This window comes from Nomascus leucogenys, chromosome 6, assembly GCF_006542625.1.
Source record: "Nomascus leucogenys isolate Asia chromosome 6, Asia_NLE_v1, whole genome shotgun sequence".
NCBI classification, from domain to species: domain Eukaryota; kingdom Metazoa; phylum Chordata; class Mammalia; order Primates; family Hylobatidae; genus Nomascus; species Nomascus leucogenys.
In genome coordinates, this window is record NC_044386.1 from 66,977,279 (window position 1) to 67,000,453 (window position 23,175).

Genomic DNA, 23,175 nt, shown 5'->3' on the forward strand with positions numbered 1-23,175 from the left:
GACTTCCGGTTATGCAGGAAGGAAATTGACGAACACGTGACGCGGTCGGGCGGACCACTGCAGACGGAGCGGTGGACCGAATTGGGACCGCTGGCTTATGAGCGATCATGTTTCTCCAGTATTACCTCAACGAGCAGGGAGATCGAGTCTATACGCTGAAGGTGAGGAGAGAAAACAGGGTGTAAATAGGCATGGCGAGAAATGTAGATGGGAGGAGTGGGTGAGGCCATACACGGAGTTACCTAGCTGGGTGCGGGAAACCAGAAAGTCCAAAACCGAGGTGGGGGAAGAACCGGGAGCGCGCGACTAATTTTTTAATTAAAAAAAAAAAAAAGTTTTGGCTGGGCGCAGTGGCTCACGCCTGTAATCCTAGTACTTCGGGAGGCCAAGGCGGGTGGATTGCCTTAGCTCAGGAGTTCGAGACCATTCTGGGCAACACGGTGAAACTCCGTTTCTACTAAAATACAAAAAATTAGCCAGGCATGGCGATGTGCGCCTGTTATCCCAGCTACTCGGGAGGCCGAGACAGGAGAATCGCTTAAACGCGGGAGGCAGAGGTTGCAGTGAGCCAGGATAGCGCCATTGCACTCACTTTTCCTTTTTTTTTTTTTTTTTTAAATGACGGGGACTCGCTTTGTTGCCTAGGCTGTAGTGCAGTGGCGCGGTCTCGGCTCACTGCAGCCGCCGCCTCCTGGGCTCAAACAATCCTCCTGTCTCAGCCTCCGGAGTAGCTGGGATTACAGGCGTGCGCCACCACACCCGGCTAATTTTTGGTTTTGGGGTTTTTTGTTTGGTTGGTTGGTTTTGTTTGTTTGTTTGTTGTAGAGACGAGGTTTCGCCATATTGCCCAGGCTGGTCTCAAACTTCTGACCTCAAGCCATCCTCCCGCCTCGAGCTCCCAAAATGCCGGGATTACAGGCGTGAGTCACTGTGCTCGGCCTTTTAAAATTTTATATTTCTCTATTTATTTGTACAATTTTTTGAGCTGACCATTGCGTCTTGTATTTTTATGTTTGCCCTTTTTCGCGCTGGCCCCATCCCATTTCATCACGTCTGTACTGACATACATTCTGTGTTCCTGGAGCAGAAATTTGACCCGATGGGACAACAGACCTGCTCAGCCCATCCTGCTCGGTTCTCCCCAGATGACAAATACTCTCGACACCGAATCACCATCAAAAAACGCTTCAAGGTGCTCATGACCCAGCAACCGCGCCCTGTCCTCTGAAGGTCCCTTAAACTGATGTATCTTCTGCCGCCTGTTACCCCTCGGACACTCCATAACCAAACTCTTCAGTCTGTGAGCCCTGATGCCTTTTTGCCAGCCATACTCTTTGGCATCCAGTCTCTCGTGGTGATTGATCATGCTTGTGTGAGGCAATCATGGTGGCATTACCCATAAAGGGAACACATTTGACTTTTTTTTGTCATATTTTAAAGTACTACAAGATTATTAAAGATAAAATGATTTGAAAAACTCTTATTTGGTGAGTTATTGGAGGAAAGGATTGGCAGTATTTTTTTAAAGGGAGGGAGATGATAAAGGAGAGTACCCCAGAGAGTTGCAACAATACCACTTGGAAGAAAAACTTCAGTCCTGCTGTTGCAAGAGTGGTCATGTGCTGTTAATGATAGGAGGGTATTGGGGAAGAAAGATTAAGACTTTCACAGCTGTCAGCATTCACTGAAAAATACCCCTGTTGTCACTTACGTAATTTCTTGTCCCTTGAAATAACATTTTCATTAAAAATGGAAGAGTACTTGAAAAAGTAGTAGGCATATTATAGAGAGAAGGCAGTGAATTGAAAGTCAGAAGACCAGTATTTGCTTTTTGTATAGCTTTGAGAAAGTTACTTAACCTGTTTAGTCTGATTTTTCTCTTGATTAACTTTTTTTTCCTTGATTAACTTATCTTTGAACTTAAATTGATTTAGTGGTGGGCCTTTTTTTTTTTTTTTTTTTTTTTTTTTGAGACAGAGTCTCAATCTGTTGTCCAGGCTGGAGTGCAGGGGTGCAGCTTTGGCTGACTACAGCCTCCATCTCCCAGGTTCAAGCAATTCTCCTGCCTCAGCTTCCCAAGTAACTGGGATTACAGGTGCACGCCACCACACCTGGCTAATTTTTGTATTTTTTTTTAGTAGTGACAGGGTTTCACCATGTCGGCCAAGCTGGTCTCAAACTCCTCACTTCAAGTGATCCACCCGCCTCGGCCTCAAAGTGCTGGGATTACAGGCGTGAGTCACCACACCTGGCCTGGGTCTTTCTTTCTTTCTTTCTTTTTTTATTTTTTTTTGAGATGGAGTTTTGCTCTTGTACCCCAGGCTGGAGTGCAGTGGCGGGATCTTGGCTCACTGCAACCTCCGCCTCCTGGGTTCAAGCTATTCTCCTACCTCAGCCTCCCAAGTAGCTGGGACTACAGGTGCACACCACCACACCTGGCTAATTTTTGTATTTTTAGTAGAAACAGGGTTTCACCTTGTTGGTCAGGCTGATCTCAAACTCCTGACCTCAAGTAATCCACCTGCCTCGGCCTCCCAAAGTGCTGGGATTACAGGCATGAGCCACCTTGGCCGGCCTAGTGCTGCAGATTTTAAAATTGCTTTGTGGAGTCTGTATTTTAATTCTGCAATTTTTATTTTCTATGATATTAAAAATTATAGATTCCAGAAGCAGATATAACTTAAATTAGCACAGATGTGATTTATGAAGACATGCCCTGGAAATACTTTTTTTTTTTTTTGAGTCAGGTCTCGCTCCTGTGGTCCAGGCAGGAGTGCAGTGATGTGATCACAACTCATTGCAGCCTCTACCTCCCCGTCTCGAGCGGTCCACCCCATTTTTAAATTTTTTATAGAAACGAGGTCTCACTACGTTGCCCAAGCTGGTGTTGCACTCCGGGACTCAAGCTGTCATCCTGCCTTGGCCTCCCAAAGTGTTGGGATTACAGGCGTGAGCCACGGTGCCCGGCCAGACTTTGCTTTTCTTGGATCTTGCTATTTGACCATCCCAGCAGAAAAGTTCAGGATAGTTGGGGGGTGCTGAAAAGAAAAGAAAAAAATCTCTCAACTGGGGTCATAATTAATAGAAGACAGATGATTTTCAAATACATTACTGAAACGTATAGGAATGGTGAAATGAGATACTTGTTTCCTGTCAAGGAATTTTATTTCTCCTGTTCACTTACTTGCAGGGTTCTTAACATTGGATATGAAGGATTTTAAAGAGTTAACTTAGAGAAATTGTGAAATGGGATACTTGTTTCCTGTCAAGCAATTTTATTTCTTAGCTTGTTCACTTACAGGATTGGATATAACATTGGATCTGAAAGATTTTTAAAAGTTATCGTATCCAGTTAAGGGGATAATGATTGGAGACATGTTTCTTAAGCACCAAAGTCAGTAAGTGAATTTTACTACCAGTTTTTTAATGTTGTCTGCAGTTCTGCCTTTATCTTACAAAAAAGAAAAAAAAAAAGAATTAGCATTGCTCCATGCTACCACCTGTGTAGACTGAAACGCTTTAACCTGGAAATATTCCTAATGAATATAGAGGAGAAAAAGCAAACTGGCATGAATATACCATTTCATTCATGCCAAACTGGCATGAATATACCATATACCAAGGACTTTTTCCATAAGAGATCCCCTGAGGAATGAGCCTTCATTTTGCACCAGAGGCTGTGTCTCCCTGAGAAAATGAAAAAGAGATCCCTGGGGTATTAACGTCTGAGATGTACATTTATAGGGCTTGATTAGTGCTCAGAAACAAGAAAAGTCTTAACAGGGATAGTATATTGGAATTAGGTGGTATATATAAGTAAATGCAGATACACTAGTAGGAAATTGGGTTTCATAAAAATTCTGTGTTTCTTTATAAAGGAAAGTCTGCAGTTTGAATGAACGGGAGGCCTGTCTGAGGAAAAAATTGATCCTGCAGAGGATGGGTGAAAGCTGTGGGCCTGAATCAAGAAACCCAGACTTTATAAAGAGTCAAACTTGAGGAGGTTTACACTTTACATTTGGATTTCTCATTTTGTTACCAGGATCTTTTTAACTTTTTGATCCTTTAATCCTTGAAAGGATTTGGACTTTGTGTGTCATTTGATAAAAGAGAATTTCCTGGAATACAGTTCCCATTGCTAGGAGTGCTGCTTAAACATAGCCACTTGTGAGGAGCCAAGACCCCAGGCAAAACCAGGGGCCAGTTTCTGGGCCCTGGTGATTGTTAAATTTAGAGGTCTTGATCACAGCTATAGGAAATAGCTTTTCTTTTTTTTTTTATTTTTTTATTTTTTATTATTATACTTTAGGTTTTAGGGTACATGTGCACAATGTGCAGGTTTGTTACATATGTATCCATGTGCCATGTTTTGCTGCACCCATTAACTCGTCATTTAGCATTAGGTATATCTCCTAATGCTGTCCCTCCCCCCTCCCCCCACCCCACAACAGTCCCTGGAGTGTGATGTTCCCCTTCCTGTGTCCATGAGTTCTCATTGTTCAATTCCCACCTATGAGTGAGAACATGCAGTGTTTGGTTTTTTGTCCTTGCGATAGTTTACTGAGAATGATGTTTTCCAGTTTCATCCATGTCCCTACAAAGGACATGAACTCATCGTTTTTTATGGCTGCATAGTATTCCATGGTGTATATGTGCCACATTTTCTTAATCCAGTCTATCGTTGTTGGACATTTGGGTTGGTTCCAACTCTTTGCTAGGAAATAGCTTTTCAAACAAAACATTGATGAGTCAAAATTTATCGAACACCTCCATTTATACATTAAGTAAACACTAAGAAAAAATATTCTAGCGACAATAAATGTAGTGGTGAAAACATGGAATGGATTTGAGAAAATACCTCAACATCTTCTCCAGGTATAAAAAACGTATTTAGTGGAACTTTCAGTCTGACTAGAAAGTGGACAGAGCATTTATTAAAAGGACAAGAACAACAAAAAAAATTAAAGTCGGACAAGTGTGTTTAAGGTACTTTATAGTTTTATTTTTATTTATTTATTCCTTTGAGACTGAGTTTTGCTGTTGTCCCCTCAGGCTGGAGTGCAATGGTGCGTTCTCGACTCACTGCAATCTCCGCCTCCCGAGTTCAAGCCATTCTCCTGCCTCAGCCTAAGGAATAGCTGGGATTACAGGCACACGCCACCACGCCGGGCTAATTTTTGTGTTTTTGGTAGAGAAGGGGTTTCGCCATGTTGGCCAGGCTGGTCTGGAACTCCTGACCTCAGGTGATAGCCCACCTCAGCCTCCCAAAGTGCTAGGATTACAGTCGTGAACCACCGCGCCAGGCCTACTTTATAGTTTTAATTTTTTTTTTTTACATAAAAATGCTTTATTTGTATGTAGACCTCTACATAAAAATTACAATGAGGGTTATTCCCAGGTATAGGAGCGGTGTTTCTGGTTTATAAAGAAATCATGAATGATGTTTTCAGAGACACTCATGAAAGAGAAATGGCTCCCCGAGTTCTGAGGGTGAGGAGCAGCGCCCGCCCTCTAAGATGCTTCCAGAGTGAGTGTGCAGCACAGCCAGACCAAGGAAAAGGATTATTCCCGTCTTCACGCGGGTCACGCCGTGCCCTGGACTACAGCTCCCGTCGTGCCCCTTGGCCACTCGTATTCGGCCCCGCCCCGCCTGCCCCATCTGCGGCGAGCGCAGGCGCGCTGCACTCTGTCACCGCGAGCTGCGGAGGCTGGGCGGTGCTTTCGGGCGCCCGCGGGACGGTTCCGCCCTCTCACGGCACCCCCGGGCTTCTCTTCGCAAGGTTTACCTCGAATGAAGAACAAGCGGGGAGGGAAGGGAAGGGCTGCGGCGGCGCGGGCGCAGCCCGTTGGGCCCGGGGCTGGGGGAGGCCAGGTCACGTAACTGCTGCTCTGGCGTCGGGCCGGGGAGGGGGCGCCAGCCGGGGCAGCGAGAATCTTGCGCGCGCCGCGGCTGTGAAACAGTTACAGGCTAGTAAACAACAGCTGCGCGCCCACCCGCATTAGCTGGCGCCGGGATACCGCACCTGCGACCTTCTTCTCCCTCACCCCGCTGCCCAGTCAGGCAAGCCTGCGTGGCCGTCTCCTCCTCTGCTGGGACCCGGAGGAAGAACGACGAGGGGGTGACCTGCGCCCGGGCGGGGATAGGGGAGAACGCGCCTCTGGCAAAGGGGGTGGCTCGTCCTGTCACACGCTGGAGAAACCTAGCGAGCGGACCGTGGCTCAGTGGACTAGCCACGACTTGCCACGACTCTGAGCTGCTGTCCGAGGTGTCTTGATCCGCTAACCTCCTCCCAGACCCCGAGGACCTTTCTGCTAGGAGAAGAGCGGACGCACCACCCCCACGGACCTCTCGGAGACAGGAATCCGCTCTGCCTCTGCATCCTCCTTTGCTCACCCTTCTCTCAGTAGTGTGGGTTATTTTTCCCGTTATGCATGCGCACCTTTCCCACCAGACCCAAGTGGATTGTCGACATCAAAAACACCGGGTGGCTTTGCATACACCTCCCCCCAGCCAGACCTGTGGGGTATTCACCTGATACACAACAGGTGGCCGGGTGTACACCATTTTGCAATCTGATCCACGCTATAGTCGCCTGATAAAGGTTTGCCTGCACGCACTTCGCCCAACTAGAACCGTGGGACACTCACCAGATAAAGGACTACCTCGACAGGAACCTGGGGGCTGAGGGGAGGGAGGCTTCATCTGCTGCCCTGAGACCATGGCACTGAGCCTTCAGCCCTGGACCAGAGGGGATAGCTAGGTAGCTCTTCATTCTGAAGGAAAGAAGTTACACAAGATTGGCATTGTTTTGTCTTTTTGCTTTTTGTTTTTTTCTCTCTTAAAAAATATATTCACCTATTGGTGATGCACTTTCTAGGACAGTCGGCTTGAATTCTGAGTAGAAGGATTCTTAGTTGGGGCTTTTTGTGTGGTGTGAATCAAGGTTATTGAAATGTGTTATTTTTCAAGTTATCTTTTGTATTGCAGTCAAAAGTAGCTAGCGTAAGAGGAAGATTTTGCGAGGTTCCCCCCACTTTTTTTGTTCTTAAAAAGAACAAAATGCATCCTCCAGAAACCACTACCAAGATGGCTTCAGTTCGGTTCATGGTGACACCGACAAAGATCGATGACATTCCAGGTTTGTCAGACACCAGTCCGGACCTCAGCTCTCGATCTAGTTCCCGAGTAAGATTTAGCTCCCGGGAAAGTGTGCCTGAAACAAGCCGGAGTGAGCCTATGAGTGAGATGTCTGGGGCCACCACTTCGCTGGCAACTGTTGCACTGGATCCACCCAGTGACCGGACTTCTCACCCCCAGGATGTCATCGAGGGTAAGTAGAAACACAGACCGCAGCATACTTTCATTACTGGCCTCTTTATCCAAGATGCCTATCTATGGATCTGGAAGATCATAATCATATAATTATGATTATAATAGTCATCAGGAACCAAGGCATCTCTGTGAGATGCTTAGAAACTCTTTGGAATAATAGCATAGTGGCTCTTTGCAGTAGTAATTTGGTATGTGGGAAGGTGTATGACAAGAAGGAAGGCAAATGTATATTTTAACTTCCTCATTTTTGTCTTCTTAGAAATGAAATGGGTATTTTGGTTAAAGGTGTATGTCAAAGAATGTAATCGTTTTCAGCACAGAGAATCCTAAATTTTAAAATTTAGTGAGTGGGGTATGTGTTCTGTAGCCATCATTGGCTATTTCAGTCTGCTTTAAGGCCGGTTACATGGAGTAGTTATTGGTCATATCTTAGTAGCTTTCCTCCAAGACTTCGGATGTGTATTGCAAAATTCTTTTTTGAAATCTATATGGAAGACTTCTGAAAAGGCTTTTAGGGCCTGATTCCCATGTAATTTCTTCTCTCTGAGCTTTAAATGGAAAGTCTGATGAGTCTTTAGAGTTAGCAGGTAGCAAACAAGCCACTCCTGGCTCATGTTGACTGCTGCAGACCTTTAGCTTCCTAAACCAGTTTGTGTGTGTCAGCTGGCTTGGTTTTATTTGATGTACTGGGAAGAGGTGATGGAAGAGAGAGAAGAGAGAAAATGGGGAGATCATAACATTTTTTGGACTCTGAAATTTAAAAGTTTGAGACCTGTACTGCTTTATATATTTAGTTTTATGCTGTGTTGTAACTAATATAATCTTTTAGTGATAAAAATTTCCCTTAAAGACTCTTAAAATAATATGCCACCCAAGTTTGAAAACAATAGCCTCACCCACTGACTTGTGAAAGCAAGGCTTACTCACCATTTTCCGGTGTCAGAAAATATTGTTCCTTTTAACCTAAAGGGTTCAGGAAACCAGAATGATTTTAGTTCCCTAATTCTGTTTGTGTTTTTAATATCTGGAGACAAGGTAGATTTGGTAAAGTTTACAGTCCTAGAATTCACTCATCCTTGACTAATCATTTTTTCTTTTATGGAGATATAGGTTGGTTCTCAGACTTTACTGTTTTCAGCTTTTTGACAAATTTTACAGTATGTCATACACTGTATTAAAATTACAGTATGGAATAAAAATTTATCATTTCCTGTTCCTCCAAATTAATTCCAAATTATCGTTTTAGTTTTTACCCATCATGCTGTATTTAGGTTGTAAACATTCCAGGTAAAGACTATACCAGTGTTAATTTTTTAATATTGTAATTATCATTAGGTAATTTATAGTTTAGTTTGTTAGACTTGTGACTTACATGTTATGGAATTGTATTTTTATTCTTTGGAAAAGTGGACTTATTTCAGTAATGTGTTAGACCAGCAGAACAGGATCCTTGTCCAGTCTGCAGTTCTTATGTTACCCTTAAGCATTCTTTACAGTCTAGAGTGGTATCCTTTTACACTATAGGGGTAAAAATGGGGACTACAGGGGTAAAAATGGGGACATATCTAAGTGAAATCTATGTTTGTTTACGTGGTTACAGATGTTAAAAGCTTGATTCTCTATATAACACATTCCTTACTTAATGTTTAAATATTCTCCGGTACCCAGATGAAAGGGAAATTAATAGTCCGGCCATTAGAGAGCACTTTGCCCTATTCTCGTGGAACTTTCTACTTTCTCAGTGACCTACCTTTTCTCTTTTTTTTCTTTCTATATTAAAAAAAATTCTTATGATGACTGTCATCATGTGATAAATTTTCCCCACCATTAGAAGAAACCACTTAGAAACATAATTATTTCACCCTTGGCTTCTCAGTATGTTAAAGCCCTTGTTAGATTTAGATGTAGATCTTTTTTTTTTTTTTTTTGAGACGGAGTCTCGCTCTGTCACCCAGGCTGGAGTGCAGTGGCGCGATCTCGACTCACTGCAAGCTCCGCCTCCCGGGTTCACGCCATTCTCCTGCCTCAGCCTCTCCGAGTAGCTGGGACTACAGGTGCCCGCCACCACGCCCGGCTAATTTTTTGTATTTTTAGTAGAGACAGGGTTTCACCGTGGTCTCGATCTCCTGACTTCGTGATCCGCCCGCCTCGGCCTCCCAAAGTGCTGGGATTACAAGCGTGAGCCACCGCGCCCGGCCTTAGATGTAGATCTTCAAAGGGTGCTGTGGTGAAGAAAAGGGCCTAATGTTAATATACATTTCCCTCTAGGCTGGCTTTAATATAGATAACAACTGCATCCTTTCTACAGTTGACTCCTTAAGCTCATAGTGCATTTCACAATTAGTTTGCTATTTTAGTATTTACAGTTCTCTGAATTTTTTCACCCTTTGTACATCCTTCTGTGGTTGTGACATTAGTATGATTCTCCTTTCCCCCATGCCTCCCACGTTTCTTCCTGTAGAGAAACTTCCCACCTGAAGTTTCTTGTCATATGTCTTTTACTCACATTATATCACACAAACAGGAGGTGACACATGAAGTTGTTTTTTTTTTTTTTTTTTTTTTTTTTTTTTTTTTTGAGATGGAGTTTCACACTTGTTGCCCAGGCTGGGGTGCAAGGGCGCAATCTCCACTCACTGCAACCTCTGTCTCCCGGGTTCCAGTGATTCTTTTGCCTCAGCCTCCCAAGTAGCTGAGATTACAGGCATGCGCCACCACACCTGGCTAATTTTTTGTATTTAGTAGAGATGGGGTTTCACCATGTTGGTCAACCTGGTCTCAAACTCCTGACCTCAGGTGATACACCCACCTTGGCCTCCCAAAGTGCTGGGATTACAGGCGTGAGCCACAGCACCGAGCCCTACATGAAGTTTTAAGTACTTATTTCAGTATATTTTAATTTTTTCTGCTGTTGGCTTTCTGAGTAGTTTTCTTTCTGCTATCGAAGTAATTTTTCTTTCATTTTGGCAAGTCTCCATTTGAATTTATAGGACTGTCCAGTTGGTAAAATCAAGAATCTTAGCAGTGTATTAGCTTATGGATCAGTGGCCTTAAAGATACAAAAGAAACTGTTGAGAGTGGATGCCTCTGGAAAGTGAGTTACAAAAATAAAGTGGAGCCAGGCACGGTGGCTCACGCCTGTAATCCTAGCACTTTGGGAGGCCGAGGCGGGTGGATTGCCTGAGCTCAGGAGTCCAAGACCAGCCTGGGGAGCATGGTGAAACCCTGTCTCTACTAAAAATACAAAAAATTAGCCAGGCGTGGCGGCGTGCGCCTGTAATCCCAGCTACTTGGGAGGCCTTGACAGGAGAATCGCTTGAATCCAGGAGGCGGAGGTTGCAGTGAGCTGAGATCATGCCACTGCACTCCAGCCTGGGTGACAGAGTGACACTCTGTCTCAAAAAAAGAAAAAAAAAATAGAGTGGAATTTTCTTTTACCAAAACAATTAAGGACATACATAATTTTTAAATATTTATAGTGTATCACTTTTATAGTAATTTTTTTGAAAAGCACCACGTTAGAGCTAATGATCTAGAATCTCATTCTGATCAAACCACATTTTAATAAGTGAGGAGACTTAAAACCCCAATAGATTAGACTAAAAAAATAACAAAATAAATGAGGAAACTAAGGCTTATAGAGATGGTTATTTGTAGATCACATAGTGGCAAAGCCAAGACTGAAGTTCAGGCCTCCTGACTTTTATCTAGTGCTCTTTCTTGCATCATTTTGCCTCTGCTATGATGAACATTTTTTACATGTGCTTTATAACCATGTGGCTGTAAAACATATTTTTATATGTCATTTGCGGTACCTAATACTTTTTTTTTTTGAGACGAAGTCTCGCGCTGTCGCCCAGGCTGGAGTGCAGTGGCGCTGTCTCGGCTCACTGCAACCTCCACCTCCCGGGTCCAAGTGATTCTCCAGCCTCAGCCTCCCAAGTAGCTGGGATTACAGGCATCTGCAGCCACACCCGCCTCAATTTTGTGTTTTTAGGAGAGATGGGGTTTCACCATGTTGGCCAGGCTGGTCTCAAACTCCTGACCTCAAATGATCCTCCTGCCTCGGCCTCCTAAAGCTCGGGGATTACAGGTGTGAACCATACACCCTACCTGCAGTCTCTAATACATTTCAACCTTTTATAATTCAACAGATACTCTGTGAGACGCTGGTATGTATGAGGCAGTCTGGTATTAATTGTAGGAAATATACAGATAACATATAGTTTCTACCTTTGCAGATCTCATGGTATAGTGGTGAAAATGACTAGAGCACTTTACTTATTCCTTCACCAAATGTTTATTACTCTGCACAATTATTAAGGATAAGGTACTGGCTGGCTGTTAAAGATGTTGGGTATTACAGAGAAAAAGAATCCGTTATCTGTTTTAAGGAAAGTTATGATCTAATAGATCATATGCAAACACATTTGTATACAAATTATAATGCTATATAAGTCCAACAATAGAAATATGCAAAAATACGGCAAAGGAAAATGATCAACTGAGATAAAATAGAGACACTTAAGAGACTGGAGGACTTGATAAGGTAAAGTGTGGTGAAAGGTGTAGAAAGATTAAAGACTGTGGTCAGATGGTTGAATGTTGTTGGAGTGAGCAATTTCAGAGGTAGAGCATTTCTCATGTAATGTGATCTAGTGTGTAGCCTTGGAGTAGGTTTCTGAAGTGGAGAGTTGAGGTCTAAGTGTAACAACTTTGAGACTGGCTGTTAACCAAGTTTTTGTGAGAGAGGTTAGAGACACAAAAGTAATTTAGATAAGTCCTTTCTTTAAGGAGTCAGGTTTCCTCTCTGAAACCTTTTCTGATTGAACCCCATATCCAGATATAATAAACCAGGCTCTTTTTGTCCCTATATTGCTATAATACCCATATCACTCTATTTTGTTTTTTATTTACATATTATCTTTCTCAACTATGCTGTAGGGTTCTTGAGGACAAGGATACAAAATCATTTACACCTAGTATAATATATGATATCCCATATAACTTGTATACCATAAATATACATTGAGTTGAAGATCTTGTAGACTTAAAAACAAGAGACAAATTAAAAACATACTCTGATAAAGGCATATTAATGTATGTACTAGAGCAGTGCTACTTCATCTGGCTGCATAATGAAATGATCTAGAGAGCTTTTCAAAAAATGCCTCTAGGCTGGGTGTGGTGGCTCATGCCTGTAATCTCAGCACTTTGGGAGGTGGAGGCAGGCGGATCACTTGAGGTCAGGAGTTCGAGACCAGCCTGGCCAACATGGTGAAACCCCGTCTCTACTAAAAATATGAAAACTTAGCCAGGTGTGGTGGTGCATGCTTATAATCTTAGCTACTCAGGTGGCTGAGGCATGAGAACCTGGGAGGCGGAAGTTGCACTCCAGCCTGGGTGACAGAGCGAGACTCTGTCTCAAATAAATAAATTAAATAAAAAATAAAAAATACCTCTACCCTGACAAACAAAACCCAACAAAAAACAAAATTATCATTTTTAGCCACACACCAAAATAAGTGAATTATATTGTATTGCTAATCATAGGTGACTATTAGTATTATTATTGTTATTATTATTTTTTGAGACAGAGTCTCACTCTGTCACCCAGGCTGGAGTGCAACGGTGCAGTCTCCACTCATTGCAACCTCCGCCTTCTGGGTTCAAGCGATTCTCCTGCCTCAGCCTCCCCAGTAGCTGGGACTACAGGCAGGTGCCACCACACCCAGTTAATTTTTGTATTTTTAGTGGAGACGGGGTTTCACTATGTTGGCCAGGATGGACTATTACCTTTCTCTTAAATATATCTTCTATATTATATAATTATTGAATACTATCCATGTTTTACCTTGGCATTCTGATAGCTAAAATATGTTGATTTGGTACCTTCCTAGCTTGTCTGAAAGCATCCTCTTTATAGTTTTTTTTTTTTTTTGAGACAGGGTCTCATTCTGTCCACCAGGCTGGATACAGTGGTGTGATCACGGCTCACTGCAGCCTTGAGTTTCTGAGCTTAAACAATCCTCCACCTCAGCCTCTTGAGTAGCTGGGAACACAGGTGCACACCACTATGACTAGCTAATTTTTTTTTTTTGTAGAGACGAGGTTTTACATGTTGCCCAGGCTGGTCTTGAACTCCTGTGTTCAAACAGTTAGCCCACCTCAGCCTCCCAAAGTGCTGCGATTACAGGCGTGAGCCACCATGCCTGGCCTTAGATTTTTTTTCTTTAAAAAAAGCTTTTCAGTATCACTTGTCCAAAACATTTTGGTTACAGACCTTTTTTTTGCTGTGTGGCCCAGGCTGGAGTGCAGTGGTGCCATCTCGGCTCACTGCAAGCTCTGCCTCCCAGGTTCACGCCATTCTCCTGCCTCAGCCTCCCTAGTAGCTGGGACTACAGGCGCCTGCCACCATGCCTGGCTAATTTTTTTTTGTATTTTTGGTAGAGACGGGGTTTCACCCTGTTAGCCAGGATGGTCTCGATCTCCTGACCTCGTGATCCGCCCTCCTCAGCCTCCCAAAGTGCTAGGATTGCAGGTGTGAGCCACTGCGCCCAGCTGGTTATAGACCTTAACTGTTTTTCCTCTCTTCTCTATACTCCGTAGCCAGATTAAACTTTATAATATACTGCTTTATACCACAAGAAGCAATCAGCCAAATCCAGAATATGGGAAGTTTTATTGAATAACTAGATTCTTCAACAAATAATTGGGATGGGGTGGAGGAGGAGGGATGGGAAGAGAGGGAAAGCTGTTACAGATAAAAAGAGCCATATCAGCCAAATGCAGTGTGTGAACTTGGTTTGGATTCTGATGTGCATAAAACAATTGAAAAAAGGTACTTTTGAGACAAGTGGGGGAAATTTGAACATGTACATGGTATTAAACAATATTAAGGAATTGTTAATTTTCTTAGAGATGTTTATGACATTGTGGTAACATAAAGCTGTTATCTATAAAGATATATATTGAAGTATTTACAGGTTAAATGAAATGTACTCCAGCTCCTTCCTCCCCACTCCTCCCCAAAAAAGTTGGGGAGAGATAGACAAAACAAGATTAGCAAATGTTTGTAATTTGTTGAAGTAGAGTAAAAGGTACATTTTACTATTTCTTAGCTTTTATCTTTGAAGATATCTGGGAACTCCTGAGCTCAAGTGATCCTCCCACTTGGGTATCTCAAAGTGCTAGGATTGCAGGCATGAGCCACCATGCCTGGCCAATTTTTAAAAAGGTTAAATTACAATTAAAGGATTTTCTTTTGAGTGTGTCCTAGAATACTGTAGATATTTGATTAAATATCAGTGATTGGTACGGTGATTACCTCAACTTCTTGTCTTTGATCTTCGGTGGTCTCTTCTGTGTCCTCACTAAGTCTTTCCATCATGAGCCCAAATTCTTTTCTTCTCAGTGACATGTTTCTAGATTCCAGATTCTCATAAATTTTGATATTACCTTTACTGAAATGGAAGGAAACGAAAGAAGGTACTCCTGCAAACCTGGGAACCTTATGAAAGTCATGCTTTCCCATTTTAAAGCTGTTAGAAGAAGGGGAATGTTTCTATTGCTGACATTTAAGGCAACTTATAATGCTGTAAGCTTTTGAATTATGGCTGCTGCTTCTTTTGCCCTTCATGTCTAACATATATTTCTGGACTACTAAGAACTTTGTGCAAATTCTAAAAAGGCACCCCTTTGTGCCCTGGGCCATCATGGCTTCACTGGAGAAGGGCAAGCTGGCTTTCAACCCCCTTCCCCTTGCCCTTCTGGCTGAATGCCCTTGTGCACTGTCTACATAGCTGTAGCTGGTGAGCTTGTTGTTTCAGAATAATGAAGTTACATGTGTTTAAGTTTTTGGTGATGTTTGTTTCTGAGGAGTAGGTATGAAAGTTTGGAGAGCTATAGTGTAGGAATTATGTGAGCATTTCAATTTTGTGAATGTTAATGTATTCTTTTAATGAAGTTTTATAAGTTTTACAAGTATATAGAAAAACAAGAAGCTATTCTCTGTTAAAACCCTGTAATTAGTGCTTCAGTGTATATATTTTTTTATTTTTTGAGACAGGGTCTAGCTCTGTTACCCAGGCTGGACTTGGGTAGGCAGTGGCTATTCAGAGGCACAATTGTAGTACACTGCAGTCTTGAATTCCTGGGCTCAAGCGATCCTCCCACCTCACCCTCCCGAGTAGCTGGGACTATAGGCATGCACCACCACGCCCAGCTAACTTTTGTATTGGCTTTTGGTAGAGATGGGGTTTTGCCACGTTGCTCAGGTTGGTCTCGAACTCCTGGGCTCAAGCGATCTGCCCACCTCGGCCTCCCAAAGTGCTAGGATTACAGGTGTGACCCACTGCACCCGGCCCTGGTATACTTTTAAGAATCTCAACAATTACATTTGAAGGTACAAGCACAAAACTGCAGAACATACAACATAAAAACATGCATACAGCACCTTGCCTTAACGGCAGAAGTTCGATACCTGATTAGTAGGAAACACTATCACCATATTTGCTCAGCTCTAAGGTGTGTACGTTACCATATTTTAACATTGCTGATATTCTCAGGTGCGTTTTACTTTTGAAGAATTTTTAAGTTACTGTTAAAGTGGAATTTATACTTAACAAGATTTCAGAATCAAGTCAGTATTGTAAATAAGTCAGTCTGAGGGGCTTTGTGAAACCTGAAATTTTGAAGTTACCTTTGGATGTCTTAGCTGAAAAAAAATGTAAGAGCTGAAGTTTTTTTCTTCTTAAAATTTCAGTTTTTGTAGATGAAAACTGTAGAAATAGAAAACAAAAGCCACATTGTTAGGAAATGACAGATCTTAATTCTAATTTTAGTCTTTTTTTTTCTCTTTTTAAAATTTCCTGTTATCTTAGCTCAGAGCTGGGTTTCAGTCTCCAATTTTCTAGCTAAATTAACCAGTGGCAGCTTTTTGTTTGTGGTTTTATTACGGCATTGCAAATCTTCGTTATATTTGTCGTGGCCTTGAGCAAAAAACTCAACTGATGACATTAATCTGTTTATAGTCATAACCATTTGGTAAATAACTTTAATTTTTGGCAGAATAGCACCTGAATTTCTCTCATTTTTTCAGACAGGTCTACATTTACTTTGGGGTAAAGCTATTTATTTTTCATATTGCTAGTTTAAAAAAAGAGAGAAGAGAGAACACTAATAAGTTAAAAACTCTTATGTACACATGTACATTTTCACTTTGAGGAGCTATGAGAAATTGAATCTAACCAAAATTTACCTTTATTCTATTTTGAGAGCATTTGCATTTACCATATTTAATTTTTTTTTTTTTGAGGCGGAGTCTCGCTCTGTCGCCCAGGCTGTAGTGCAGTGGTGCAATCTTGGCTCACCGCAGCCTCCGCCTCCCAGGTGCAAGCAGTTCTCCCGCCTCAGCCTCCTGAGTAGCTGGGATTACAGGCGCATGCCACCACGCCCGGTTAATTTTTGTATTTTTAGTAGAAACAGGGTTTTACCATGTTTAGGTCTCAAACTCCTGACCTCGTGATCTGCCCCCCTTGGCCTCCCAAAGTGCTGGGATTACAGGCGTGAGTCACTGTGCCCGGCTAAAGTTGTTTGTTTGTTTGTTTGTTCGTTTGTTTTTTTAACAGCCTTTTTCACAGCTGGCTAATTTACATCCTAAGATGCATACAAAAGATTATGCTCGGTTTATTTATTTTTTTCTGGTTCAGCAGCATGCTACATTTCAAATGAAATTTTAAGAATTGATAGGAATAGAAAAATATTCTTCCCTATTAGATGAGGTCAGTTCTTTCCCCTTTTGAAAAACGATCAGTTTTGGTATTTTTTCATTTTTTAAAAAGTCATTTTATTCTGTACTAAGATGAAATTTTTCTTATCCAGGAGAAACCTGGGGTTGATAAGGTTAAGTAACTTGCCCAAAGTCATACAAATAATAAAGAATAATGATTGAACCTAGGCACATGTAATTCTAAGACCAGCATTTTTGTCATTACACTGCATTTTCTCTGGTATGCTAATAATAGTTGGCCCTATTGAAACATTTATTAAGACATAATTGCTAGCCTGGGCAACATAGTGAAACCTCGTCTCTACAAAAAAAAAAAAGAAAAGAAAAAGCAGCCAGGTGTGGTGGTGTGCACCTGTAGTCCCAGCTACTTGGGAGGCTGAGATGGAAGGATTGCTTGAGTCCGAGAGGTCAAGGCCATAGTGAGCCATGATCATGCCACTGTACTCCAGCCTGGGTGACAGAGCAAGACCCTGTATCCAAAAAAAAAAAAAAAAAAAAGTAATAAAATGACATATTCTCTGAATAACTTAGATTCTATGTTCATAAAAAGAAATCTGGCATAAGGATACGTATTTCATTGTCTTTTACACAAATTATGTGCCTAGAGCAGTGTAGTAGTGCTGAGTTACATCAACAGTTATTGATTTAGTTACATTAATCATTCTGTCGTAAAGCTAATGAAGATTTTGACCCAAGTCTCAGTAGATCTAAAAAATTTTGTTTTGGATTGTGTTTTCATTTTCCTTTTCTCACATTTTTAGGAATATGTCCTTAGTTTTAACAATGTGTTGCTTAATGTCAGGTTTATTTTCTATACACTTTTTTTGTGTGGACTAGGAGCCCATTTTTAATCTAGCAAGCATTTCATAATGGAAGAATGAAATATCTTAGATCAGAAATGAAACCCTGAGTAACTGAATGTCTATCTTCATAGCTGCCAGATTCCTCTTTGGAATCTGCTACCCTCTTTGGTTGGGATTCTCAGGTCCTATCTATCATACCTGGGCTATATTGACATTAGACTAAGGAAAAAGGTAGCAACATTTTATAAAGAGTTGTGATATGCTGAAAGAGGCAGCAGTGGCAACTGAGGACTCAGGGGCATTTGATAATGCCTGCTTTAGTATTTGGATTAGTGGCCGAAATGGCTGAAGTAGCTATCAAATTAGTTAGCCATCAACTATCCTACTCTATTCTTTCCTCTAGTGAAGACACAACTTTTAGGAAGTTGAAAAAGTCCTAGTTTTGTATTGCCTATAGTTAATTTGGATAATAAGACTGTGAGCTCCTTGGGCAGGAACAGTGTCTTGCTCTCCATTTCATTCCTATTTCTTGGCACTTAGTGGGCACTCAAATATTATTGAGTAAATGCATGATCCTTTCAGCCTCAGTTAAAGCATGAGATTTTCCTGAGGCTTTAACTTGGAGAACTCTTTGCCTTTCTTACTCTACAATATGTTGAATCCATCAGAAAATAATGTCTTTTATATATTTATAAATATATAAATCACCAACCAAAGAGGTAGCACTGGCAGCTATGAACACAGACATTCAGTTACTCAGGGTTTCATTTCTGATGTATGACATTTCATTCTTCTATTTTTAGTTTTAGCCCCCAAATTCATTATATATTCACCACTGATAACATTTCATAAAAATCCATTTTCATAGACAGTTTCAAGTCAAGATTTAAAAGACTTAAGCTGTAAGTCCTTACCATCCCATGATAGTTGGTCTTTACCAAAGTTATTGATGCATTCAATTCTTTTAATAATTTTATACATAGTAAGGCAAAATTTAGAATTTGTGATCATTTTTATATTTTTCACTAATATTTCCTGTCTCAGTTGCAGAGGGATAAGAGGGTTTGCTGAATATGATAAATAAGGAAAATGTGGGCCGGGCGCGGTGGCTCACGCTTGTAATCCCAGCACTTTGGGAGGCCGAGGCGGGCGGATCACGAGATCAGGAGATCGAGAACACAGTGAAACCCCGTCTCTACTAAAAACACAAAAAATTAGCCGGGCGTGGTGGCGGGCGCCTGTAGTCCCAGCTACTCGGAGAGGCTGAGGCAGGAGAATGGCGTGAACCCGGGAGGCGGAGCTTGCAGTGAGCCGAGATTGCGCCACTGCACTCCAGCCTGGGCGACAGAGTGAGACTCCGTCTCAAAAACAAAAAAAAAAAAAAAAAAAGGAAAATGTGTATACATCTTCTACTTAAGAATGAGACTGTACCTTTCAGGCTCCAGCTATAGTAGTAGCCCTAAATGTAAGTGGTGAACAGCTCATTCTCCTGTAAGATGTTTATAGCATTTTCTAACACGCAACTATTCAGAGTGTAGTACAAGACAGTGCTGGCCCATGAGCTGTTTATTTTCTGTGAGGAGATAAGTTCAGAAATTGAGTTTTTAGAAACCTGCATAGCAGTTTGATAGAACAAATTTATGTCTGTCAAATCTAATATTAACAAGTTGGGGCTTATATTTGATATATATTTATTTTATTTTTCTAGTAATTCATTTTTACTATTTTTTAACAAAATTATTGGCCCATAATGAATTGGAAATTCAAAGAAAAAAGGTTATTTACCAGAGATAATTTGCAAAGCAGTGTTCTAAAACAGTGGTTCACATCCTTTCATGTTCGCCTAACCTTCTAAATGATACCACACTCGAGAGGGTGCGGAGTGTGGGATATAGAGTGCTATTTCCCTACCGGTAGCCCTCTGATAGAGAATCCTTATATTGAAAATAATTTCCCGCTGACTTTCCCTTAATTGTTTCAATCTTTTCACTAATCTAACTTAAAAGTTTTTTTTAATAAATGGGTTTAATAAAACAAAACACTGGTTATTATGAGTTCTGAGCTGTGCTAGTGTAACATATTAAGTTGTAGTGTCAAAATACTACCCCAAAATAGACCCATTCCTCTGAAGAATGGGCATGCTAACTATTTTTAGCAGGTATAATATAGTCACAAATAATGTGTTTTACTGAAACTAATTAATAACATAAATACAATATGTATAAGATTTGGTCTAATATATAAAGCACTATGGGAGTAATACCATTATAAATGCCCTTTTTGCCCTGGCCTGACCTTTATATCTTATTACTTAAAAATACCGTAATTTCTTTAAAGTATACAAATGTAAATATTTCATACCTGTATGATTCCTGTTTATCATTGAATAATAATTCATTGTATGCCATATACTGCAGGTTGATTATTTTATTGATGGATACCTGGGCTGTTTCCTGCTTGGGTTATGAATAAAGCTGTTATATACATATTTGTTTGAATTTTTTGTGGACTTATGCCTTTATTTCTCTTAGGTAAAAATACTGAGAACAAGAATTGCTGGGTCTTAGGGTAGGCATATGTTTTTGATTTATAAAAAAATTACTGGAACTTTTTCCAAAATGATTTGTGCCATTTTACACTCCCCACCAATGTTTGTGCTACATCTTTACCAAAAGTCTCTCTCTTTTTTTTTTCTTTTTTGAGATAAGATCTCACTCTGTCACCTAGGCTGGCATGCAGTGGCACAACCTCCCAGGCTCAAGCAATCCTCCTGCCTCAGCTGGGACTACAGGTGTGCAGTAGCAAACCCTGGCTAAATTTTTCTGAATTTTGGTAGAGAAAGGATTTCGCCATGTTGCCCAGGCTAGTCTCAAACTCCTGAGCTCAAGCAATCCTTCCACTTTGGCCCCCAAAAGTGCTGGGATTACAGGCCTGAGCCACCATGCCTGGGTGCCAACAGTCTTTTAAATCAGCAGTCCCCAACCTTTTTGGCACCAGAGGCTGGTTTCATGGAAGACAATTTTTCCACAGAACTAAGGTCGGGTACAGGCATGGTTTTGGCATGAAACTGTTCCACCTCAGATCATCAGGCATTAGATTCTCATAAGGAGCACATAGTTTAGATCCCTCGGAATTGCTGTTCACAATAGGGTTGGCGCTCCTATGAGAATCTAATGCTGCTGCTGATCCGGCAGGAGGCGGTGCTCAGGCGGTAATGCTTGCCTGCCTCTCACCTCCTGCTGTGCGGCCCTGTTCCTAACAGGCCAGGGACCAGTACCAGTCCACGGCCCAGGGGTTGGGGACCCTTGTTTTAAATTGTGATTTTAATTTGCATTTCCCTGATGGCCAGGGATGAGCACTTTTTCAGCGGTTTTTAGTGGTTTGCCTATCTTCCTTTGTCAATTGTTTAAATCTTTTGCCCATTTTATTTGTCTTCATGTTATTGAGGCGTAGGGAATTTTTATGTCTTCTAGATACAGATCTCCTTTGTCAAATATATGTTTTGTGAATATTTTTCCCAGTCTGTGACTTGCCTATTTCATTTTCATAATGGTGTCCATTGTATTTTTTCAACATTTTATTAAGAAAATTTTCTTTTATTTTTTTCTTTCCTTTTTTTTTTTTTTTTTTTTTTTGAGACAGAGTTTCACTCTGTCGCCTAGGCTAGAGTGCAGTGGTGCAATCTCAGCTCACTGCAACTTCCACCCGCCCGGGTCCAAGCGATTCTCCTGGCTCAGCCTCCCGAGTAGCTGGGGTTACAGGCGCCCACCATCACGCCCAGCCAATTTTTGTGTTTTTAGTGGAGACGGGGTTTCACCATGTTGGCCCGTCTGGTCTCAAACTCCTGACCTCAAGTGATCCGCCTGCCTTGGCCTCCCAAAGTCCTGGGATTACGGGTGTGAGCCACCACGCCCAGCCTATTATGAAAATTTACAAGCACACAGGAAGTTGAAAGACTTTTATCGTGAATACCCATACACCCACCACCTAGATTCTATCATTAACATTTTATTATACTTGTCTTCTTACATATGTGTCCATCTATCCTATTGTATGCATTTTAAGGTAAATTGCAGAATCAGTTCACTTCCCATAAATACTTCACGATGCGGCCGGGCGTGGTGGCTCACGCCTGTAATCCCAGCACTTTGGGAGGCCGAGGCGGGCGGGTCACGAGGTCAGGAGATCGAGACCATCCTGGCTAACACAGTGAAACCCCGTCTCTACTAAAAATACAAAAAATTAGCTGGGCGAGGTGGCGGGCGCCTGTAGTCCCAGCTACTCGGGAGGCTGAGGCAGGAGAATGGCGTGAACCCCCGGGGAGCGGAGCCTGCAGTGAGCCGAGATCGCGCCACTGCACTCCAGCCTGGGCGACAGCGAGACTCTGTCTCAAAAAAAAAAAAAAAAAAAAAAAAACAAAACTTCACAGTGCATTATTATGAATTATAAATTAGAATTCATATAATTATGAATTAGAATTCAGTAACTGCAGCTTTTTTTCTTTTGAGCTAAACTTTTTGTACAGTGAAGGCACGAGTTTTTGTTTTTGTTTTTGTTTTTTTCGAGACAGAGTTTCACTCTTGTTGCCCAGGCTGGAGTGCAATGATCCCGGCTTACCGCAACCTCTACCTCCTGGGTTCAAGTGATTCTCCTGCCTTGGCCTCCCCAGTGGCTGGGATTACCGGGCATGCGTCACCACGCCCAGCGAATTTATATTTTTAGTAGAGACAACGTTTCTCCGTGTTGGTCAGGCTGGTCTCGAACTGACCTCGGGTGATCCGTCCACCTCGGCTTCCCAAAGTGCTGGGATTATAGGTGTGAGCCACCACGCCCAGCAAAGGCACGAGTTTTAAGTGAACATTGGCTGAGTTTTGACAAATGCATGCACCTGTGGAATCCTAAACCCCATTAGGATGTAGAATATTACCATCACTCTAGGAAGTTCTTTCAGGCCCAGTCCCAGTTAATTTGTATTTCCATTCTTCCAGATCCAACCATTGTCCTGCTTTTTCTGCATCATAGGTTAGTTTTGTCTGTTCTAAAACCTTATAAAAGTGGATTCACATATTATGTACTCTTCTGTTTAAAGCGTCTTTAACTTAGCCATAACGTTTTTGAGATTCATCCATGTTGTTGAATATATCAATAGTTTATTCCTTTTTATTGCTGAATAGTAATCCTTTGTATGACTATATCACACTTTATCCATTCTCTTGTGAATGTATACCTAAGATGTTTCCAGTTTTTGG

The 23,175-nt window shown here is 41.7% G+C and overlaps 2 protein-coding genes across 5 annotated transcripts in view; both read left to right on the forward strand.

Moving 5' to 3' along the window:
• Window positions 1-3: 3 nt before the first annotated feature.
• On the forward strand, window positions 4-1,480 carry NOP10 (NOP10 ribonucleoprotein). Its single transcript, XM_012507337.2, has 2 exons — window positions 4-161; window positions 1,088-1,480. The coding sequence occupies exons 1-2, from the start codon at window positions 108-110 to the stop codon at window positions 1,226-1,228; spliced, it is 195 nt and encodes a 64-aa protein (XP_012362791.1). The 5' UTR covers window positions 4-107; the 3' UTR covers window positions 1,229-1,480.
• Window positions 1,481-5,684: 4,204 nt separating this feature from the next.
• SLC12A6 (solute carrier family 12 member 6) overlaps window positions 5,685-23,175 on the forward strand; it is a 107,121-nt gene continuing 89,630 nt past the window's right edge. For all 4 annotated transcript variants that reach the window (XR_004030481.1, XM_003272786.4, XM_003272788.4 and 1 more), the window contains exon 1: window positions 5,685-7,331. Coding sequence is in view for 3 of the 4 variants with exons in the window: in XM_003272786.4 (XP_003272834.1) it covers window positions 7,061-7,331 (271 nt within the window). In the remaining variant the exon portion in view is untranslated. The remainder of the gene's footprint in view (window positions 7,332-23,175) is intronic.